This window comes from Eubalaena glacialis, chromosome 17 (assembly GCF_028564815.1).
Source record: "Eubalaena glacialis isolate mEubGla1 chromosome 17, mEubGla1.1.hap2.+ XY, whole genome shotgun sequence".
Taxonomy (NCBI): Eukaryota; Metazoa; Chordata; class Mammalia; order Artiodactyla; family Balaenidae; genus Eubalaena; species Eubalaena glacialis.
The window spans coordinates 34,157,369-34,179,702 of NC_083732.1; the positions used below are offsets into that span (position 1 = coordinate 34,157,369).

Genomic DNA, 22,334 nt, shown 5'->3' on the forward strand with positions numbered 1-22,334 from the left:
GCCCGGGCCCCAGTAGCCACCGCCAGCCGTCTGGTGGGCAGACTACCTCGGCCCCCCGCCCTCTCAGCCAACACTTCTTCAGGCCGGGCCCCTCTCTCTGGCCGCGGCTCCACCAATCCCGGGCCTCGCCCGCCGCCGCCGCCTCCGCACCTGCGAGGAGGAACCCGCCCACCTCCGCCGCAGCCGTCACAGCGTCCCCGCCCCGTTCCGCCCCCATCGCGGCGGCCAGAGATCGTCGGCCGCCGGCGTCCGGCTGCCAGTAGTCGAGGAGCGGAAGCCGCTTTACTGAAGCGGGCTTGGGTGCTCCAGAGCTCGGCCGGCTGCTGAACCGCAGCTTCCGGCAGCCGCGGCAACGGCTAGGCGCGGGGCGCGGGCGCCCCGAGGACCCCGTAACCGGGCGGGCGCCCCGAACGGGCAACCCCGCCGAGGGAGGTGGCCGTGGCGGTCGCGCTCGGGCGCCCCGTGCGCCGCGCTCCATGCCCGTGTGGTGCTGCCGCTGCTCCCTGGCCGGTCATTTCAGGTGACTTCTCCACCGTGGAAGAAAAGGGGGCAGGCGGAGGTTAGAGTGCTGCGGGGCCCTGCGGCAGGGCAGGGGCCGAAATGGGTAGAGGCCGCGCGGGTTAGGGAGTCGGGGACGGGTCGGGGGTGGAAGGCAAGCGCCTGAACTGCAGAGGCCTCCCGCCTCGGCCGCTGCTTCCTCCTGGTTCCTGTCTAGTCGAGGTTCCCCGCCTTGGCCCCTGGCTCTGGGGGACTCTCCTCTGTTGTCCCCTTTTCCTCTCCCTGGACCGTGCCAGTCACGGGACTGCGGGACCGGCTAGGCCCGGATCTAGTCGGTTACGGCGAACTGAGACTTAAAAGTAGTGCAAAGTTTTAGTGAAGGGTTGTGAGGTTCTCCCAGCCCCACACACACCTTAAACATTTTTTTTCTTTAAAAAAAATCTAATAACCTAAGTTACTGGGTTGAAGGGAGGCAGGGAGCTATGTTTAAAATGTGATGTTCTAGCTACAAATATGTTTCTGACTTTTAAGATGTCAGTCATTGTAAGTCATATATATTGTAGAAATTTGAAAAATCTGACGATTCTAGACTAACATTATGAGGAACGTTTTTAGGGGTCATACGGATAATACGTTTTAAAATAAAAGTTTGTGTACTAGATCTAGCACAGTTGGCCAACAATTCATTCAGTTATGGAGAGAAAGACCAAGAGCAACTTGAAACTAGTTTTAACCTTCTGGTGAAGAAAAGATAAGCTTAGCGAAGACTTAAGTAAAGTGCCTTGCCTTATATATACACGAATGTGCTAGAATAATGATATGCAAAACTTCTTTTGTAAAATATGAAATTCTGATCAGAGTTCTTAAATTGGGCTGCATGTATAGACTTTAGGTGGCCAGTGAACTTGGATGTAAAGAAAGGTACCAGGAATTTTCACTCAACTTTAACCAAAATCTATTTTCTTTAACTGTAAATATAAGCAGTAAATCACAGTAGTATTTGTGACTTTGTCATCAATAGAAATCACAAATATTTTCATACCACATTAATTGTTGCAGATACCTAGAAATACTGTTTATTTCTTTCTTCAAGATTACAGTAATTATTTTACATCACTGAGCTTGTTATTTAATACAATAGAGGAATACATAAAAACATATTCCAAGTTTACTTTTTAGTTTCCTTGTAAATCCTGTTATGTGTTTTATAATATTATTCAAAGAAGAGGTCCAGAGGCTTCACCAAATTGCAAAAGGGGTGTAAGGCACAGAAAAGACTCAGAATTCCTGTTGAACTAGAGCAGCAATCCAGGCTTGCCTACCTTCTCAGTGAGTTTTGTAGAAGTCTCTAGATTCTGGATATTAAAAATTATTTTATGTAATAAACTGCTGGATCTTAAATTCTAGGCAAATTTGTGTGGTATCTACTTGACAGACAGTGATTTGAGAGTATCAGATCCACTTTGGAGAACTTTAGAAAACAAGTTCCCCTAGTGAAAACTGGTTAAACTGAAGCCCCTGAGAAAATAATATGCCTTTTGACACCTTTTGGTACAGTTGAATTCTAAGGACACAGCTTGGGATTCATACGTGTTCAACTAACCCTAGGTAATGAATATCATGTGCTTACGTCCTTGTACAGAAATGTGGAGGAGGAGGTGAAAACAAGGTATTTGCTATATTTTGGTCTTGAGGGATAAGGGAAAACAAGCCTGCTAGCCAAAGAATAAAAATTGTGATTGATAAACCATATTTCCATTGTATAAACAGCTCTATCTTATCTAAAATTTTAAAAAGAAAACGTTTATTTAATAATTAAAACATTTCCTTAGGAGAAGGTTTATAATTTACTAGCACAATTTTTTTTTTTTTTGAGTAATTTCATTAGGAACACATTTTAAAACCAATTGTGACAGTGTCTACATTTTGGATCTTGCCTTATATCTGAAAGAATAAATATTGTGAGAGAACTGTCTCCTAACTTCCCAAGGAAGAAAACTTCCATACTTCCTGTTCTAGAAGATAAAGAGTGTGACTGACTTCCTTTGTGACTTTAGAACCTTCTTTTCTTATGGTAGTATCAATTTGGTAAAAATCTAAGCTCATGCTTCCAAAGACTAAACTCAGGTAGTAAAGCATTTCATTTTGAAGGATCATTTAGAAAAGTATTGCTAGGTGTGAGAAAAGTGTTTTGTTATTCAAATATTACATCTGTGCCATCCTTTTAAATTTGTTTTGAGTCTTTGGACCATAATGTTTCAAAAACAAAACATGGAAGGCATCTAAAATCATCTGAAATTTCAAATAGTCTTCTAATTTGATGCCTAAAAATAAGGTAACTATTTTTGCATATGTATAAAGTGCTGTTCTTTACTATTTCCTAAAATTTAATTATATTTTCCAATTTATTGCCTCAAATAAAGGAAAAGTAGATTTTTTTAAAGTAGATTTTTTTATTACTCAAATACTTGTTTTAAATAGAACAGACATTCAGCAAATTGGATATCTGCAGTGGAAATTTTCACTGATCATAGACCTGTGAACACAGTATGCGTATACTGTAAAATATGTACAGCAATACTAAATTTATAGTTTAGACTCTGAATTTTTTAGAAAGAATACTTACTAATAGGTCTTTGTTTCATTGTTGCTTTATGTAAATTCAGTGAACCTTATTTTCATTTCTTCTCTTGATTCAGTTTTTCATGCCTGTGTTAAACCAGTATTTATCATGTACCATGCAAGTTTATTACAAATGGTTTATACCAATATTATGGATTATATACACAAAGATTATACCTATGACCAGTTAGTAGAAAATCAGAACAAATTACGTATACTCTGGAGAATTAAGATAAGCTAAAACTTTGGCTCTATATACTCTACTTGAGTCTTGGGAGAGACTAGTGTCAAATTGCTTGAGGCCCACACACACACACAAAACCTACTAGATCTAATAAATGAATTCAGCAATATTGCAGAATACAAGATCAACACACAAAAATCAATTGTATTTCTGTACACTTACAATGAACAATCTGACAATGAAATTGATTAAACAATTCAATTTATACTAGCATCAAAGAGAATGAAATATTTAGGAATAAATTTAACAGAAGAAATGTGAAACTTGTACATTGAAAACTAGAAAACATTGAAAAGAATGAAAGGAGGCCTAAATAAATGGTAAGGAATCCCATGTTCATGGATTGAAAAGCTTAGTATTCTTAAGATGGCAATAATGGCAATATTCCTTGAATTTATCTACAAATGCAGTGTAATCCTATCAAAATCCTAGCTGCCTTTTTTTTTTCAGAAATTGATGAGCAGATCCTAAAAGTCACATGGAATTACAAGGAACCCAGAATAGCCAAGACAATCTTGAAAAAAGAACAAAGTTGGAGGATTCACACTTCCTAATTTTACAACTTACTACAAAGAAACTGTAATCAAGACAGTGTGACGTTGGCATAAAGATAAACATAGATCAATGGAATAGAATTGAGAGTCCAGAAATAATTCCCTTCATTTGTTGTCAGTTGATTTCTGTGGGATCCCAAGACAAAAGGGAAATATCAGTCTTTTCAACAAATGATGCCAGGACAGATGGATATTCACAAGCAGAAGAATGAAGTTGGACTGCTACCTCATACTATATATAAAAGTTAACTCGAAATGGATGAAAGACCTAAATTTAAGAACTAGAACTATAAAACTCATAGAAGAAAACAGGTTTGTAATCTTAGATTAGGCAGTGCTGTCTTAGGTATGACACCAAAAGTACAGCAACAAAAGAAAAAAATAAATTGGACTTGATCGAAAATTAAAACTTTTGTGATTTAAAAGACAATATAAAGAAAGTGAAAAGACAACCACAAAATGGGGGAAAATATTTACAAATCATATATCCAAAAAGGGACTTGTATCCAGGACATATAAAGAATTTTTTAAACTCAACAATAAAAAAGACAACCCAGTTGGAAAGTGGGCAAATAATTTGAATTATTCTCTGAAGAAGATATGCAGATGGCCAATAAGCACATGAAAAGATGCTTAACATTATTAGTCATTAGGGAAATGCTAATCAAAACTGCAGTGAGATGCTACTTTACACCTACTAGAGTGGCTAAAATAACAAACACAAAAAATAACATGCTGGTGAGGATGTGGAGACATTGGAACCCTCATATCACTGGTGGGAATGTAAGATGATGCACACTTGGGAAAATAGTTTGCTAATTCCTCAAGATGTTAAACATAGAGTTTATGGCCCAGCCATTGCATGCACTCCTAAGAGAAATGAAAACATTTGTCCACACAAAAATTTATATATGAATGTTCATAGCGTATTTGTAATAGCCAAAAAGTGGAAACCATCCAAATGTTTATCAGCTCATGAGTGGGTAATATACAATGGAATATTATTCAGGCATAAAAAGGAATGAAGTACCAATACATCCTACCACCTGGGTGAACCTTGAAAACATGCTAAGTGGAAGAAGCCAGACACAAAAGGCTACATAATGTATGAGGGGTTCCATTTATTTGAAATTTCCAGAGTAGGCACATCAGTAAGACAGTAGATTAGTGGCTGCCAATGGCTGCGGGGAGGGAAGAATGAGGAATGAGTGCTAATGGGTGCAGCATATACTTTTGGGGTGATAAAATTTCTCTGAAGTTATTGGTAGTGATTGCAAAAACCTTGTGACTACTTAGAGCCCTGAACTGTACACTTTAAAAGGGTGGATTTTGGACTTCCCTGGCAGTCCAGTGGTTAAGACTCCGTGCTTCCACTACGGGGGGCGTGGGTTCAATCCCTGTCAGGAAACTAAGATCCCACATGCCAAGTGGTGCCGCCAAAAAAAATAAAAGGGTGAATTTTATATGTGAATTATATCTCATTAAAAGTCTTTTTTTTAAAAAAGCATTACCAAGTTCCCTCTATTTATTTACCTTGGTCTAAGGCCTGATCAGATGATCTGTTGTTTTTCTGATGTTTTTGAGCGCTTGAAAACTTTGTCTTTCTTGATTAATAGAAGCCTAACAGAGGAGGCATTTTATTTCTAATTGTCTTAACCTCTTTTTTCTTAAGTATAAACCCATTATTTGAGAAGACTAGTCCAGTGTAATGAAAGATCCTTGTAAAATGTATAGTCAGGGGGTTGGTGGTGGTGGGATGAATTGGGAGATTGGGATTGACTAATATGCATAAAATAGATAGCTAATAAGAACCTGCTGTACAAAAATAAATAAAATTCAAAACAAAATGTATAGTCAATTTATAGAATTGATAGCTATATTAAAATTCTGAGGCCTGCCGGGAAAAAAAAAAAAAAAAACGGTTTCTTGAGACATCTTGACTTAGAATATTAAATGCCTCTTAATAAGTTATTAAATAAATGAATTCTACTGTACCTTTAAGTAAAAGTGATTCGGAGTTTAAGCCAACACTTCTAGCCATGATTTTTTTGTTCTTAAGGAATTTAAATATTAAATATTTGTTTCACAGCGTTTATTTGTAGACTTAAGAAACTGGACAAGGCATTTTAGATCATTTGAGTTTTGCTTATAAAATCAAATATGGTAGTAACTGCTCAAGTACCTTCATTCAGTCATTCAGAGGATTATCAGTTTGCTCTCAGAGTGTACAGGATATCAGATAATATTCAAGTATCTAGTTTAATATTTATATAGTCTCAAGTTGACTCTAACCCCCAGCATATCTGCCCTTTTATTAATGTGAAACATTTGTTAGGGTTTGAAGAAGGAGACATCTTTTTAATTACCAGAATCTTAGAGTGATGATCATTTTTATTATTTAAATTCCAGGTTATATATATGGAAGCAACAGTGTTTGAGATAGGGGTGTCAGGAGGAGACTGGCCATGATGTCTGCATCTCCTGAAAAAGAACTGTGGCCTTTACAACCACCATAATATTAATGAGGCCTGGATACCTAAAAGGACTAATCAGAAGCATCCAAAGGAAGCTGGGGAACCTGTCTTGGGCACACACTTTGGAGAAATATCAGGGACAGGCCCAAGTATAATATACTCTTGTTGAGTTCAGTTGTCAAGAAGCAGAAGGCAAGACAGCTAGTACATCTGGATCTGATCAGTGGTGGGAGTTGGAATGCTCTGAAAGGGATGGATTGAGCATAAGACACTTCTTTCAGGGGCAGGCTTGCAGTGTGAGGAGGGGCTTTCCTAAGTAGCCATATCCAAAGGGTATCAGTTCTGGCCAAAAGGGGCCATGTATCGTTAGGGGAGCCCAATTACTGGGGGTGGGAAAGCTGTCAGTGTATCCTGGGGAACTCTGCCCTATCCTAGGGTAGTTTGGGAACTTGGAAGGTTATAGGGAAGGAGAAATTTTGGTCTCTGCCTAATTCTTTCCATTTGTCATCCTCCCCCAAGGATCAGTGAGTCCTGTGAAATAACTGATCCATTCCCATGTTTATCATTTTAGGAATAGTAATCACACTCACCCACTGGTCAGTACTCAGTTTAATATTTTCAGACATTGGCCTGTTTCTGACTATATGAAAATGAAAAATAATTCAGGAATTCTGTTCTGAAGTAATCTCTAGTATAATGCAGAACATTAACTGTGTTCAAAGGATACTCCATTTATTGCATGAGCTTGTCAGAATGCCAAAACTAGTTTCTAGGGAGGCAGTTGGGAAAGAAGGTAGATTGGAAATAAAGTTAAGATCTTTGCATTTTTCAGTATCTCTTTGAGAATAAGATGTATAAACCTTACTTTTTTTTTACCAAAATGCACCATTTGTAATATATAAGTTCAGTAACTTTTCCTTAAAATATTATGTGTGACTGTTTTTTTCCAAATATACTGCCTCTATTGCACTCACCTTTTTATTAATGAGAAAAAAGTGAAGGAGAAACTTTCCAGTCCTAGGAGATCTCAGAATTATAAAAATCCCTAATACAATGTTGTGTCTTTGGTCATTAAAAATAGCTTCTTATTTAAGACTTGACTTCAAGGCATTAAAGAGACATGAGCAGCTACATTCAGCCCTCCATATCCACATGTTCTGCGTCCACGGATTCAACCAACTGCAGATGGAAAATATTTGGGAAAGAAAAAATTCCAGAAAGTTCCAAAAAGCTAAACTTGAATTGGCTGCATGCAGGCAACTACATACATAGCATTTACATTGTATTAGGTGATATAAGTAATCTAGAGATGGTTTAAACTATGTGGGAGGATGTAGGTAGGTTATATGCAAATAGTATGCCATTTTATATAAGGGACTTGAGGATCCATGGATTTTGGTATTTGGGGAGTGAGGGTGGGGTTCTGGAACCAACCCCCCTTGGATACCAAGGGACCACTGTATTTAGGATTTCTGACAAAGTGGTGTACGTTGACATGTGGCTAAGGTACTAATTTGAAAGCATTAATCAAAAGGATTTCCTTTTCTCCTTTTATGGAACTATTGAATATTTTATGGCCTAAATAAAATCTGAATAAAGACAGATTTTTATAAAGGCTATATTGACTATATATCTGTTGTTTTGTTTTTGTTCCATATTTTCCTTTTAAAAGAAACTATAGTGACCCTGAAACTGAAGGAGAGATTTTTAATTCCTTAGTGCAATATTTTGGTGATAATTTGGGGCGAAAAGTTAAAGCTATGCCATTAGTTGAAGAAACTTCTTTACTTGAAGATTCATCAGTGACTTTGCCTGTGGTAGTAATAGGTAAGTTTTATTGCATTTTATCTCTTAAAATTACAGTTCTGATCCTTACTACTTTTATAAATGCACAGTTACATAGCACAAGTTCTTAGGATTGTATTGAAAAGTATTCTTAGGTTGCTTAATATTTTTAAATAACCAATAACTAAATCTTTGGAGAGAGGAATTGGTTTATCTGATATTAGATTCTGTGTTAGAATGGAACATTTTTTCATAGAAGGGTTGATATTACTCTATTATTTTAAAATATCAGTAGTCTATCAGTTGTGTTACTTATATGACAGTGTCATGATAATGATGATAACCAATGTTATTAGAGCCCTGTATAGAGCATTCTGTGTACATTATTGGATTATGCTTTACAACCCGATAGCCCTCTGAGGTTTTCGGGTATGGACAGACAGGGAAACTCAGTTGTTGAGTAACCTGTGCAAGTTAGTAGTCAGTGCTCAGTTAGTAAAGAACATTATAGTACTCTACAGTTAGGTTTATAATATTTTAACCATATGTTACTATTATATATCCATTGTACCACCTCAATAGATAGGTATATAAGATATTAAAAATTAAGTTATTAATAAAACCTAATTCAAAATTATAAAATTTTATGATTTTGTTTTATTGCATGTATTTAATTACCTGTCATATGTATCTTTAATCTAATATTCAAACTCATGAAGTTGGACAAGTACTATAGTATGAAACCAAGCCAAAGGAAAGAATTATGGGACATAATGTACCTTGATGGCATACAACTTCCTTAGTTTCTTTGACTTGTTTCAAGTTAATGGAGAGGAAAGTCCTGTGCTCTGTCTGGCATATTGACATCTCTCCATAGGAGATTCAATAAAGGAAGGAAGGAAGGAAGGAAGGAAAACAAGATAGTTCTACACTAGATTCCCCTCTAGGGGAGCTGACGGTGTTTGCAGTATTTCTCATCCAAGATATCTTGGAAACTAAATCTCACGTTCCATTTCCCACTTATATCCAGCCCTGGTTTTCCATCCTGGATGTCTTGCCATAGGCAAAGGAACCTATGTCTTCTTGTTCTAGTTGGGCTATGGCAGGGTCAGAAAAGGAAAAACTACTTTCATCTGCGCCTTACTTCCCCCAAAGCAATCTGTTCCTATTTTGCCTCAGCTAGCCGAAGCGTAGCTTAACCTCATGTATATAGGGCCATTATTGCTGGCAATAGCACCGCCAGCTGATCATAATAAAGGGCTAATTTCCTTAATGTATGTAATTGGTCTTCTGTTGCTGTCATAACAAATTACCACAAACCTGGTGGCTTTAACAACATAAATGTATTTAACTGTTCCATAGAACAGAAGTCCCAACACTGGTCTCACTGGGCTAAAATCAGCAGGGCTGCATTCCTTTTGGAGGCTCTAGGGTAGATAGAATGTTTCCTTGCTTTCCCAGTTTCTAGAGGCTACTAGTATTCCTTGGCTCCTGGACCCCTTTTGCATCTTAAAAGCCAGCAGTGTTGTTTCTCTTTTAACCTTTCATAGTTACGGTTCCTCCTTACCAAAGGTGGGAAAGGGTCTCTTTTTTTAAGGACTTGTGTGATTAGATTGGGCCCACCTGGATAATCCAGGGTACTCTCTCCAGCTTACTGTCCTTAATTTAATCACATCTACAAAGTCCTTTTTCTCTGTAAGGTAACACGCTCAGGTTCTTGGGGTTAGGAATGGGAAATCTTTGGGAGTTGGGGCACATTCTGCCTGTGTATATATTTCTCTATGAACTGCTTATTTGTATTCTTTTTGTATTGTCTTTTGAGTGTTATTTCTTTTTGATTCTTTGAGATATTAACTCCCACTATTTTTCATATAGTCAGTATTTATTTTAATAGGCTTTATTTAGAGCAGTTTAAGTCTATAGGAAAATGAAACAAATTACAGAGAATATTTCTGTAAATACTCTCCCAACCCCCTTTTATACCTTTTATTAATATCTTTATTATATATTCCTTTTCTTCTCCTTCCCAACCCCCTTTTATACCTTTTATTAACATCTTGCTTTGGTGTGGTACATTTGTCACAATTGATGAACCACTGTTTTTATAAATTATTATTAACTAAAATCTATAGTGCGCATTAGGGTTCACTCTTTGGGTTGTACAGTTCTATGGGTTTTGCTGGGTGTATAATGTCATGTATTATAACATCATATAGAATAGTTTCACTGCCCTAAAAACCTCCTGTGTCCCACCCATTCATCCTTTCCTTCAACTATCAACCCTTGGTAACCACTGATCTTTTACTATCTCTATAGTTTTGCCTTTTCCAGAATGTCATATATATGGAATCACTGTATGTAGCCTTTTCAGACTGGCTTCTTTGACTTAGCAATATGCATTTAAGATCCCTCTCTCTGTCTTTTCATGGCTTGATACTCATTTCTTTTTATCACTGGATACTATTGCATTGTATGGATGTTTCAGTTTACCCATTCGCTTATTGAAGCACATCTTGGTTGCTTCCAATGTTTGACATTTATGGGTAAAGTGCTGCAAACATTTATGTGCAGATTTTTGCATGGCCATTAAGTTTTCAACCCACCTAGGAGTGTGATTGCTGGGTCATACAGTAAGACTATGTTTAGCTTTTTAAGAAACTGTCAAATTGTCTTCCAAAGTGACTGTATCATTTTGCATTCCCAGCAACTATGAATGAGAGTTCCTGTTGTTCCACATCCTTGGAAACATTTGATACTGTCTGTGTTTTGGGGTTTAGCCATTCTGATAGGTGTGTAGTATCTCATTGTTTTAATTTGCTGTTCTGTAATGATATACAATGTTGAGTAATTTCTCATATGCTTATATTCCATCTCTATACCTTGAGGTACAGAGCTTTTCCCTACTTTTTAATTGATTGTGTTGGTGGTTTTCTTATGGTTGAGATTTAAGAGTTCTTTGTATATGTTAGAAACAAGTACTTTATCAAATACATGTTTTGCAAATATTTGCTCCTAGTCTGTGACTTGTCTTTTCATTCTCTTAACAGTGACTTGGCAGAGCATAAATTTTAAATTTTAAGAAGTCCTGCATATCAATTTTTTTCTTTCATAGATCTTGCTTTTTGGTGTTATATCTGAAAACTCATTACCAAACCCAACGTCACCTAGATTTTCTCATAGTTATTTTCTAGATGTTTTATAATTTTTTTTAATTAATTAATTAATTTATTTATTTATTTTAATTTTTGGCTCTGTTGGGTCTTCGTTTCTGTGCGAGGGCTTTCTCTAGTTGCGGCAAGCGGGGGCCACTCTTCATCGCGGTGCGGGGCCTCTCACTATCGTGGCCTCTCTTATTGCGGAGCACAGGCTCCAGACGCGCAGGCTCAGTAATTGTGGCTCACGGGCCTAGTTGCTCCGTGGCATGTGGGATCTTCCCAGACCAGGGCTCGAACCCGTGTCCCCTGCATTAGCAGGCAGATTCTCAACCAGTGCGCCACCAGGGAAGCCCTAGATGTTTTATAATTTTGTGTTTTATATTTAGTCTATAATCTGTTTTAATTCATTTTTGTAAAGATATAAAGTTAGTATCTATATTCATATTTTTTACATGTGGATGTCCAGTTGTTCCAGTACCATTTGTTGAGAAGATTATCCTTTCTCCATTGCATTGCCTTCGCTTTTTTGTCAAAAATAAGTTGACTGTATTTGTGAGGATCTATCTCTTGGCTGTCTATTCTGTTCCATTCATTTGTATATTCTTTCATTTCCACACTGTCTTGTTGACTGTAGTTTTACAGTAAGATGAAGTTGGATGGTATTAGTCCTAACTTTGTTCTTCAATATTATATTGGCAGTTCTGGGTCTTTTGCCTTTCCATTTAAACTTTAGAATCAGTTTGCCAATATCCACAAAGTAACTTGCTGGGATTTTGATTTTGATGGCATCATATCTGTAGATCAAGTTGGGAAGAACTGACATCTTAACAATATTGAATCATTCTATCCATGAACATGGAATAGCTTTCCATCAGTTATATATTCTTTGATCTCTTTCATCAGAGTTTTGTGGTTTTTCTCATTTAGATCTTATGTGAATTTTGTTAGACTTATACCCAAGTATTTCTTGCAAATATAAGTGGTGTTGTATATTTAATTTCACATTCCACTTGTTCATTACTGGTCTGTAGGAAAGCAATTGACTTATATATATTAACCTTGTATCATGCAACATAATTGCTTATTACTTCCAGGAGTTTTTTTGGTCAATTCTTTGGGACTTTTGACATAGATAATCATGGCATTTACAAATGAAGACAGTTTTGTTTCTTCTTTCCCAATCTGTATACCTTTAATTTCCTTTTCTGGTCTTAGTGCATTAGCTAGGATTTCCATTAAGGTGTGTGATGAGTAGGAATGGTGAGAAGAGACATCCTTTTCTTGATCTTATAGGGAAAAAACCCCCTAATTTCTCACCATTAATTATGATGTTAGCTGTAGGATTTTTGTAGATACTCTTTATCAAGTTAAGGAATTTCCCCTCTGTTGTTTGTTGAGAGTTTTTACATGAATAGGTGTTGGATTTTCTCAGATTTTTTTTCTATTTCTGTTGGTATTATGATTTTTAGTTTTGTCTCTTTCTTTTTGATTCAAGGAAATTAGCTCTTTGCCTCAGATCTTAACTCCCAGTATTTGCCATTTAAAAAAAAAATTTATGAAGTCAAATGGTTTATTTTCCTTTCTGTCTTTTGAGTTTTGTGTCATATTTAAAGGCTTCTTACTACAGCATTATAAGTAGAAATATTAACCTCTTTCCTAATATTATGATGTTACTTTTCATGTTTACATCTATGAGCTTATTTTATTTGGGGCAAAATATTAGACAAGGAACAGGATATTTTTCGATGGCTTACAGTTGTCCCAGATAGATTAAATTTTTGGTAGATGGATATAATAGAGAAGTGGCAACCCAGACTAAAAGAACTACAGAAATCAAAGTAGTTGTTGGAGTTCGACAACAACAAAAAATCCAGTTTGGTTTTGGGTAAAGGATATAGAAATACAGGAGGGAAGTTATTAGGAGGTGGGACTTGAAAGATGGTTGAGACCAGAACATGGAGAACACTGGATAGAGGAAACAAGCAATGAAGGACTTTGGGTAGAGTGGGTAACATAGCGTGGGTAACATAATGAGAACTCTGTTATGAAAACTCATTTGAATGTAGAATGTGAAATGATTTGAAGTAGGTGAATCTTGAAGAGGAACAAGAAGAGATTTTTGTCTTCTGAGTGAGAATATATGAGTGAGAATAACAAAGACAACTGAATGGATATAGGTGACAAAATACATTTAAACCAGAACCTGATTAACTTAGGATTTTGCTGGTAAGTATCATACCAGCAAAGGAATGAGGTTTAAAGGAGGGGCACCAAAATGGAAGAACTCATGAATTTGCTTTTGAACACATTGTGATTAAGTTATTAGTGGTTCAGTCAGGTGAAGAAGTGGCATATGGAAATTTGGGATATATTTTGGGGGTAAGAGGTCAGCCTAGATATCTAATTTTGAGGGTTAGTAGCATAGAGAGTTGAAGCTTTGAGTAGGTGAGACTCCCAAAAGAAAACAGGAGAGAAGACAAAAATCTTCTCTTGTGAATACTTGGCTTTGAGAGTTTAGAGAAAGAAGAATTGGTGAAGGAGAAAAACCATCTGTGAAACAGAAAAGCCAAAGAACATGAGTATTAAGATGCAAGATACACCCCTCTCCACCTTTTTTTTTTTAATAGGAAATGGACCCTCAGGAATCTGCCTTTCTTATATGCTGTCAGGCTACAGACCATATTTATCATCAGAAGCAATACATCCAAACACAATCTTACATAGCAAATTAGAAGAAGCGAGACATCTTTCCATTGTTGATCAGGTATTATTTTTCACATGTTGATGCTTTTAAATTTTTTTATACTGAGGCAAGGTTAGTTTTCTACTATATAAGCATTGTATTTCTTAGCTGAAAACCTTTTCTTCTAAATAACACCTTCTAACATTTTAATTTTAGATTTGTAAATATATTCTGCTGAGTTGCTTCCATTTATTTTCCTGAATTAATTAGAGCAGAATTTCCCAAATTATTTCCTGATGGAATTTAATAGGTGCTCTATGCTCTGGTAAGTTTGGGAAATGCTACTTTTTATTATTAGAGTATCATGGTAGACATAGTAAGGCATACTAGCATATTAAAGTCATCTTCAAGTTTTGTAGTAAAACGATCTGATTAGCTTTTTGAAACCCAACCTTTTCCCATACTTATTTGACCAGAGAATCTATTAAGATCTCAAGGAACGTCAGTGTTTTGTAGCACACTCTATGGGAAATGCTGGATTACAATAATGGTCTTCACTATTATTATGTTAGCTGGAGTTTTTTTGTTTGTTTTTCCAAACTCTATCTGCCTTTTTTCTTTCTTTTTGAAAAAAAAATTCATTCAGGACTTAGAGTATTTGTCTGAGGGCCTTGAGGGTCGATCATCCAATCCTGTTGCAGTACTTTTCGACGCACTTCTTCATCCAGATGCTGACTTTGGGTATGATTATCCATCCATTTTGCATTGGAAATTAGAACAGCATCATTATATCCCTCACTTAGTTCTTGGTAAAGGTCCACCTGGTGGAGCTTGGCATGTGAGTATATTTTCCTTAGCATTTTAGTGAATGTGAATTATTATACGTCATCTTGATAAGACCATTTTGATTCTTAAACATTATGATATAATATTATATATGATGATTACCACATCTTTATCTGAGAATTTTAATGTGTTCGGATAAATATGAATTAATTACTAGTAGAAATTAAGCCAAATTTGATTAGTGATAGTGTCTTAGAATAAGTGTTTCTCTAAGAATTATACAGAAAATATTTCAAGATGTTTTGCATAGTAAAACATTTTAAATTCATTTATTCATTGTAGAGTTTACAAAATCTCACACAGTATTTCATTCTAATATGTATTATTTCCCTACATTTTCAAGATCTTAAATGAAAAATGTAAAAGAAAAAAAATTGTATTAGTCTGCTTGGGCTGCTAAAATAAAATACCATAGACTGAGTGTCTTAAACAACAGATTCACACTTTGAAGGCTGGAAAATCCAAGATCAAGGTGCCAGATGATTCAGTTTATGGTGAGGGCTCTTTTTCTGGCTTGCAGACAGCTGCTTTCTTGCATATCCTTATGTAGCAAAGAGAGTGTGAACTCTCTTCTTGTAAAACCACTAATCCTGTTATGAGGGCATCAACCTCATGACCTCATCTAGCCCTAATTACCTTCCAAAGGCCCCATCTCCAAATGCCATAACATTGGAGGGTTAGGGTTTCAGCATGTGGATTTGGGGGGTGATACAATTCAGTCCATAGCAGAGGTTAAACCAGAGGACTGTCAACATAAAGATCCAGCATATTTCATTAGCGGGCAGCAACTAATAATTATTCTTCACTCCTGTGTCCTTAGCAGTTAGTACAGTGTCTAGTGTGTGGTGAGTGCTCACTTGTACAAATAAATGTTAAAGAATTTTTGCTATGTTATGAAATAAAGACTTCATGGGAATTTTAACTTTAAATATCAAATCTTTAGTATAAACTTCGGTTGGATATTCCTATATTAGTGCAACGTTATATGGCTAAAAGTTGTTTACATTTATCAAACGATTGTTTCAGAGTATTTGGGGACTTTATAGATTAACTATGTCGCTGACTTTTTCATCTTAATTACCTTTATGGTAATGGATAGCAACTATCAAAATATCTGTGCCTTTTAGCTTACATGTTTATATTTGCTTTATTAATAAGTAGCATTCTTAATAAAACTGCATTTATTGAAAAAGCCATAATACATTTTTTAAGTTTTTAGAGAACCTTCTATAAATTCCTGAGGTTTTATTGTACATATATATTTTCTGCTTAGAAAAATGTGCAGGCAATATTTGATCTCTGTTACTTCATTTCTCCCACTTACATTTAGGAAAGTTAAAGTATGGATAAGCCTTGATGACTAAAACCATATTTGAATCAGTGCTAAAGCGATATATACCTGAAACTCGGTTCTAATCCTAGTATCACGCCCAGGCTGCTTCAAAGCAGTGGCAACTTGCTGCATTCTCTTCCTGTGGTGATCTTGTACTGTCACAAATAATATGACTTTATAAGCCGTAGCACATAGTAAGTGTTCTGTAAATGTTGGCCAATAATAATAATAATAACAAGTCCCATTCCCAATACTGGGCTGTGTAGAAACAGGGCAAGAAGGGTTCAGATAAAAGAAGGCATAGCCTAAAAGAGTTGGTTGAAAGAGATCGTTGAGGTCATTGGGAAAGGTGCTTTTGGCCCTTGGGCTTTTCTTGCTTTGTACTGAGCAAAGCAGAAGTAGGGCAAGCTTGAAGGGGCTCACTTCCTTAAAGGCAGCATTAGCCTCAGCAGTGAGTCTGTTCTTAATCAGGCAACCACTTCCTTATTTCCCTAGTTTTAGAAAGTGATGCCTGCTGTATTGAAACCAGCTTAGACTTCACAATCATAATTGATTGGGGGGGGAAGCTATTTTGCTGCCCATTTAAAAAAATTTGTTAATAGTATTAAAATGCAAAGACATTTAAAGTGTTAGAGATGAATGAACTTTTCCCCTTTTGTTTAAAATGAAAATACTGATTTGCTCCTCTAACACGATAGTCTGCATCTAATTATGTTGATTATAGGCATTGGGTGATATTGTAAATCTGATTTATAAATGTATAATTACATGAAAGAAGGAGTATAGATACTACCAAGTGTTGAAAATATTTGAAAGTTAATTGGAATAAATTTCCAGAGGTGATTTACACAACCATTTAGGACTTCTTTGAGCTCTCCTTTTCCAGACTTAATTATAGTAAATGAGATGGCTTTGGTTAAAAAAAAAAAAAAAAAAAACCCTTGTTACTGATAAAATGTGTTTTTTGATTGTACATTTTTTATTCAAATAGAATATGGAAGGCTCGATGTTGACAATCAGCTTTGGAAATTGGATGGAGCTACCTGGACTTAAATTTAAAGATTGGGTATCTAGCAAACGAAGGTAAAGATCAAACTATTAAAATTTTGGTGTACAATGGGAGTCTGTCAGCAAATCTCAAACTAGTTGTGATCCTGTCTTAGATGAATAATATTAATGCATGTGTCTTTCAAATAAAACCTCTTTGAGCAGTGGTTATGAGTTAGTTTCTATTTAGAGATTTTATAAAACTAAGCACACAGAAGTAAGGGCTTGTCTACAGACTGTTAATCATAGTTTTATCCCACTCTCCTGTTAAACCACTCTGTTTTGTTACTTTCTTGTCCACCTACATATCCTTTCCTTATTTACTTATTTTTATGAGTGGATATATATAACTTATTTTTATGAATGGATATATAACTTCATGTATGCATATCTCATGTATACATACCTAAAGTATTTGACTTTTTAGAGTAGAAGAGTATATATAATGAATAATTTTAAAAGGCTTAAGATTTATATGATCTGAAGAGAAACCAGAATATATATAATGAATAATTTAGAATGATGGAATAAAATAGAATCCGTGATGTGATTGCCTACTTGGCTGTAGAGGTAAATATTTAATAAGAATACTAAAATATGAGAATAGAAAATATGAAAATCCCCTAACACAACATTGTAAAAAAACTATACTTCAATGAAAATTAATTTTTAAAAAAAGAAAATATGAAAATCTCAACTTGAAAGAATAAAAGTTTATTTTGTATTTATTTGGGAGAAAGAACCCAAAATTTAAAAAGAGAAATATGAAAAGCCCTATCATTTTCAAGCCATTTTCATTCCTATAGATAGTAACTACTAATAAACAGAATCTACTCTAATTTGACTGCTGCCAGAAACAATAAATTAAAGCAGGAAGTTACTCAACCTTTGTTAGAACAGGGCTGTAATGTTTGAATGCTTGACTTTCTGCTAGATAGAAACCATGTTAATCTACAGTAATTATCCTTAATTTAAGAAGATTTAAGGAAAGTAAATTTAGACCAGAGTAAATTTAAACCTTTCAAATATGACTTTTGGGTTTTTAAAAAGGAATTTTATGTGGGTTTGAAATGTTAAGTTGCAAAATCAGGCAAATTGTACAAGTTCTTGATTTTCATAAGTAAGAAAGTGAAATTGCTCAACATATTTTTCCCTTTATGATGTGGGTAAGAAAGGGAAAGAAAGCTTTATGATTTACATACCAGAGTGTTCATCCTTCTAAATTGAGCATCTTGTGTGTTTAATATGTGAAAATGAATCTTGTGATAAATATTAGCTTTAGTTCCTGCCCTTGCATAGTGTTAAGACTCTTAGACCTCTAGAGATTGGCAGGGTTTAAATCCTGACTCTGTAACTTCTAATGTTATGACCTTGGTCAAATAACTTAAACTAGCTATCAATTTCCTAGTTTGCAAAATGAAGATAATAATAATAGTAACTATTACATAGGGTTTCTGTACAAATTGAGAGTTAATACATTCTAAATCTTAATTATTATAGTCATTAAACTTTGAACGTCTTCCAGCTACAAGTTACACTGAATTATGTGAAATGATTTGGTGTTTTTTCTGGGTTTTCTTGGCCCCACTGCGTGGCTTATGGGATCTTAGTTCCCCAACCAGGGATCGAACCCGGGCCCTTAGCAGTGAAAGCACGGAGTCCTTACCACGGGACCACCAGGGAATTCCGTGATTTGGTGTTTTTATTTCTACTTACTTCTAATTGGGGCATTGTTTAAGGATACTAACTCCCATTGCTTTAAATTTCGAGTGGAAAATAAAAAATGTATTAACGTGCTTTTTTCATGAAGAGCAGCTTATATTTATAGATCTCTTTGTGAGTAGGAGAACACAGAGAGAGAACTGTTATCTACTTAAATATGATTTTGTTCAGCAAAAGACTGATCTGAATTATTTTTGGTCATTAGGAAAACAGAAAGCAACTTATTAAAAATCGTGTCTAGATATTATCTTTGAGAAGTATATGTATTGCAGTCAGACCTGTAATATCTCAATGGTTGTAATCTAAACAATTCAGTCTGCAGTTAAATAGAATACAGACTGAATAGTATAGCTATAGACTGAATTATTTAGATTACAATTGTGAGATAGACTAAAATAGTCTAATTTTCAGATATCCACATTTTAATCCATTTATTTAATAAAAGTTTATTGATAAAGGCAGCTAATCTGAACAGATACTTATACAAGGCATTGGGGAAACAAAGATGCATTAAATACAGTCTCTACCCTCATGGGACTTCCTCCATTGATAAACTAATTTATTAACATTTTTAAAGAAAAGGAAAGGCTTTCTTTCTTTGTAAAGTGTTATGGTAAGTGTTAGCTTTAGCTGAGACAGTCCAGAGGAATTAAAAAGATATAATAGTTCACTAGATGGAGAAGTACTAATCATGGAAACTAAAAGTATTATCCTCATAGAATATTTTTCCTTTTCTTTTTATAGGAACCTAAAAGGGGATCGAGTTATGCCAGAGGAAATAGCTCGCTACTATAAACATTATGTAAAAGTCATGGGTCTTCAGAAGAATTTCAGAAAGAATACTTACATTACCTCTGTATCAAGACTCTACAGAGATCAAGTTGATAATGATGGTCAAGACAGAGATATTTCAACACAGCATTTACAGATAGGGAAGTCAAAATTTACCAAGAGAAACTGGGAAATCAGGGGTTATCAGCGAATAGGAGATGGTTCCCATATTCCTTTCTGTCTCTTTGCTGAAAATGTAGCTCTGGCAACTGGAACATTGGATTCTCCTGGCCGTTTGGAAATTGATGGGGAAGATTTTCCTTTTGTGTTTCATTCAATGCCTGAATTTGGAGCCGCTATAAGCAAAGGAAAGTTGTGTGGCAAGGTGGATCCAGTGTTAATTGTAGGTTCTGGGCTTACCGCAGCTGATGCAGTACTGTGTGCTTACAACAATAATGTCCCTGTGATTCATGTATTTCGCAGACGAGTAACTGATCCAAGCTTAATTTTCAAACAGCTTCCCAAAAAGCTTTATCCAGAATACCATAAAGTCTATCATATGATGTGTACTCAGTCATATTCTTTAGACTCAAATCTTTTATCTGATTATACCAGTTTTCCTGAGCACCATGTGCTTTCCTTTAAGTCGGACATGAAATGCATTCTTCAAAATATCTCTGGATTGAAGAAAATATTTAAGCTCTCTGCAGCAGTAGTGTTGATAGGTTCTCATCCCAATCTGTCCTTTCTGAAGGAGCAAGGGTGTTACCTGGGCCACAACTCAAGCCAGCCAATCACATGTAAGGGTAATCCTGTGGAAATAGATGCATATACATATGAGTGTGTTAAAGAAGCCAACCTTTTTGCATTGGGTCCTTTGGTTGGAGACAATTTTGTTAGATTTTTAAAGGGAGGGGCACTGGGTGTTACACGCTGTTTAGCTACAAGACAGAAGAAAAAAAAGCAGCATTTATTTGTTGAAAGAGGAGGAGGAGATGGGATAGCTTAGAGCAGGTTTACAAGTAATTTATATGAACACTTTACCATTAAAGATTTTTAATAGTGGTTTTACAGTGTACTGGCTTGAATTTTCTGAACTTGAATTAACTGGAAGAGCCTCAAGCTATAGTAACTATTTTTTAAAGTTACCAGAATTTGGTGTCCTGATTACATTATAATGTATCAAAGGTGTCAGTTGTCAGACAAATAGAAACACTGCCAATTTTGTATACTTTAAGTTCTCACTTAACTAAAACATTCTTTTCTTCCAAGACTTATTTTTTGTGATCATTGTTGGTTATTTATGTTTGATTACAAAATATAACAGCATTGAATCTATAAAACCACAGTCATTAGGCCAGAGGTTTCCTTCACTTTATATATTGGGTCACCTTGCTGCTCAAAGGGTGGTTCAAAGATAGCATCAGCTTCATTTGTGGCTTGTTAGAAAGGTAGACTCTCAGGACCCACAACAGACTTACTGAATCAAAAATTGCATCTTAATGAGATCCTCAAGGAATATGTATGCTTATTAAAGCTTGAGACACACTGGTCTAAAAGAAAATGGGATGTAAAGGTATAGATGCTGAGGGTGGGTGGAAAAAGAGGGCATATACTACTCAGGTTTTATTTATTTTGAAATCATCAATTGTATAAATCTAATTTATTAACAAATATAATGGGCTTTTAAAATTTTTTATTGTTGAAACCTTGACAGGTAATTCATAGTTTCAGCTTCTAATTTAAACAGTCCAATAATGTTGGCATATACTGAGACATCCAGGAACCTGCTGAGATATTTTTTAGAGATATATTCTCTAGTTAACTAGCATAATACTTAAACTAATTTGCAGTTCAATAAATTTTGAATGGAACTATTTATTCCTTTGTGAACACTGAGTTAATTTCTGTCACTGAAACTTAAGATATTTGGGCATAAGTACTTATGATATTGCAATACTTTTTGAGTATTACCAGAATTATTAAACGTTAAAATTGAAAAAGTTAAAACCTGTCTTTTCTATTCTCAAGATGATTACTTTGAAATTTGTTCATTGGAGATGACATAGCATTTAATCCTTTGGTTATTTATTGAATTATATGTTCTATCTTGATTTATATTTAGGTGTGCTTAATGTCTTGTGTTTTCATGCAAATCCCCAGAAATTTAGTATTAGACAAGAAAAGTGTTACTTGTGAAGTTCTCCATGGCAAATTGAATTTCTCAAGTCTTTTTCTCTCTGTTACTCTTTTTTTTTTTTTTTTGGTAAAATTTATTTCACCTGGAATGTGTTTATTCAAAGCCTATTTCTATTTTTATTTATTTATTTATTTATGGCTGCATTGGGTCTTCGTTGCTGCGCACGGGCTTTCTCTAATTGCAGTGAGTGGGGGCTACTCTTCATTGCAGTGCGTGGGCTTCTCATTGCTGTGGCTTCTCTTGTTGCGGAGCACAGGTTCTAGGTGCGTGGGCTTCAGTAGTTGCGGCTCGTGGGCTCTAGAGCACAGGCTCAGTAGTTGTGGCGCACAGGATTAGTTGCTCTGTGGCATGTGGGATCTTCCCGGACCAGGAATCAAACCCGTGTCCCGAGTATTGGCAG

At 35.7% G+C, this 22,334-nt stretch overlaps 1 protein-coding gene across 1 annotated transcript; it reads left to right on the forward strand.

Annotated features, from left to right (window-relative positions):
• The first annotated feature begins 236 nt into the window (after positions 1-236).
• OSGIN2 (oxidative stress induced growth inhibitor family member 2) lies at positions 237-20,880 on the forward strand. The gene is made up of 6 exons (XM_061171799.1): positions 237-520; positions 8,065-8,219; positions 13,960-14,096; positions 14,662-14,853; positions 17,186-17,277; positions 19,708-20,880. The coding sequence occupies exons 1-6, from the start codon at positions 477-479 to the stop codon at positions 20,741-20,743; spliced, it is 1,656 nt and encodes a 551-aa protein (XP_061027782.1). The 5' UTR covers positions 237-476; the 3' UTR covers positions 20,744-20,880.
• The last annotated feature ends 1,454 nt before the right edge of the window (positions 20,881-22,334 follow it).

Bases quoted from the DNA above. Each gene is read 5' to 3' on its own strand.
- OSGIN2 (XM_061171799.1), top strand. From the start codon at position 477: ATGCCCGTGTGGTGCTGCCGCTGCTCCCTGGCCGGTCATTTCAG. The intron at 8,220-13,959 runs GTAAGTTTTATT...TTTTTTTAATAG, and splicing joins TTTGCCTGTGGTAGTAATAG to GAAATGGACCCTCAGGAATC. The intron at 14,854-17,185 runs GTGAGTATATTT...TTATTCAAATAG, and splicing joins CACCTGGTGGAGCTTGGCAT to AATATGGAAGGCTCGATGTT.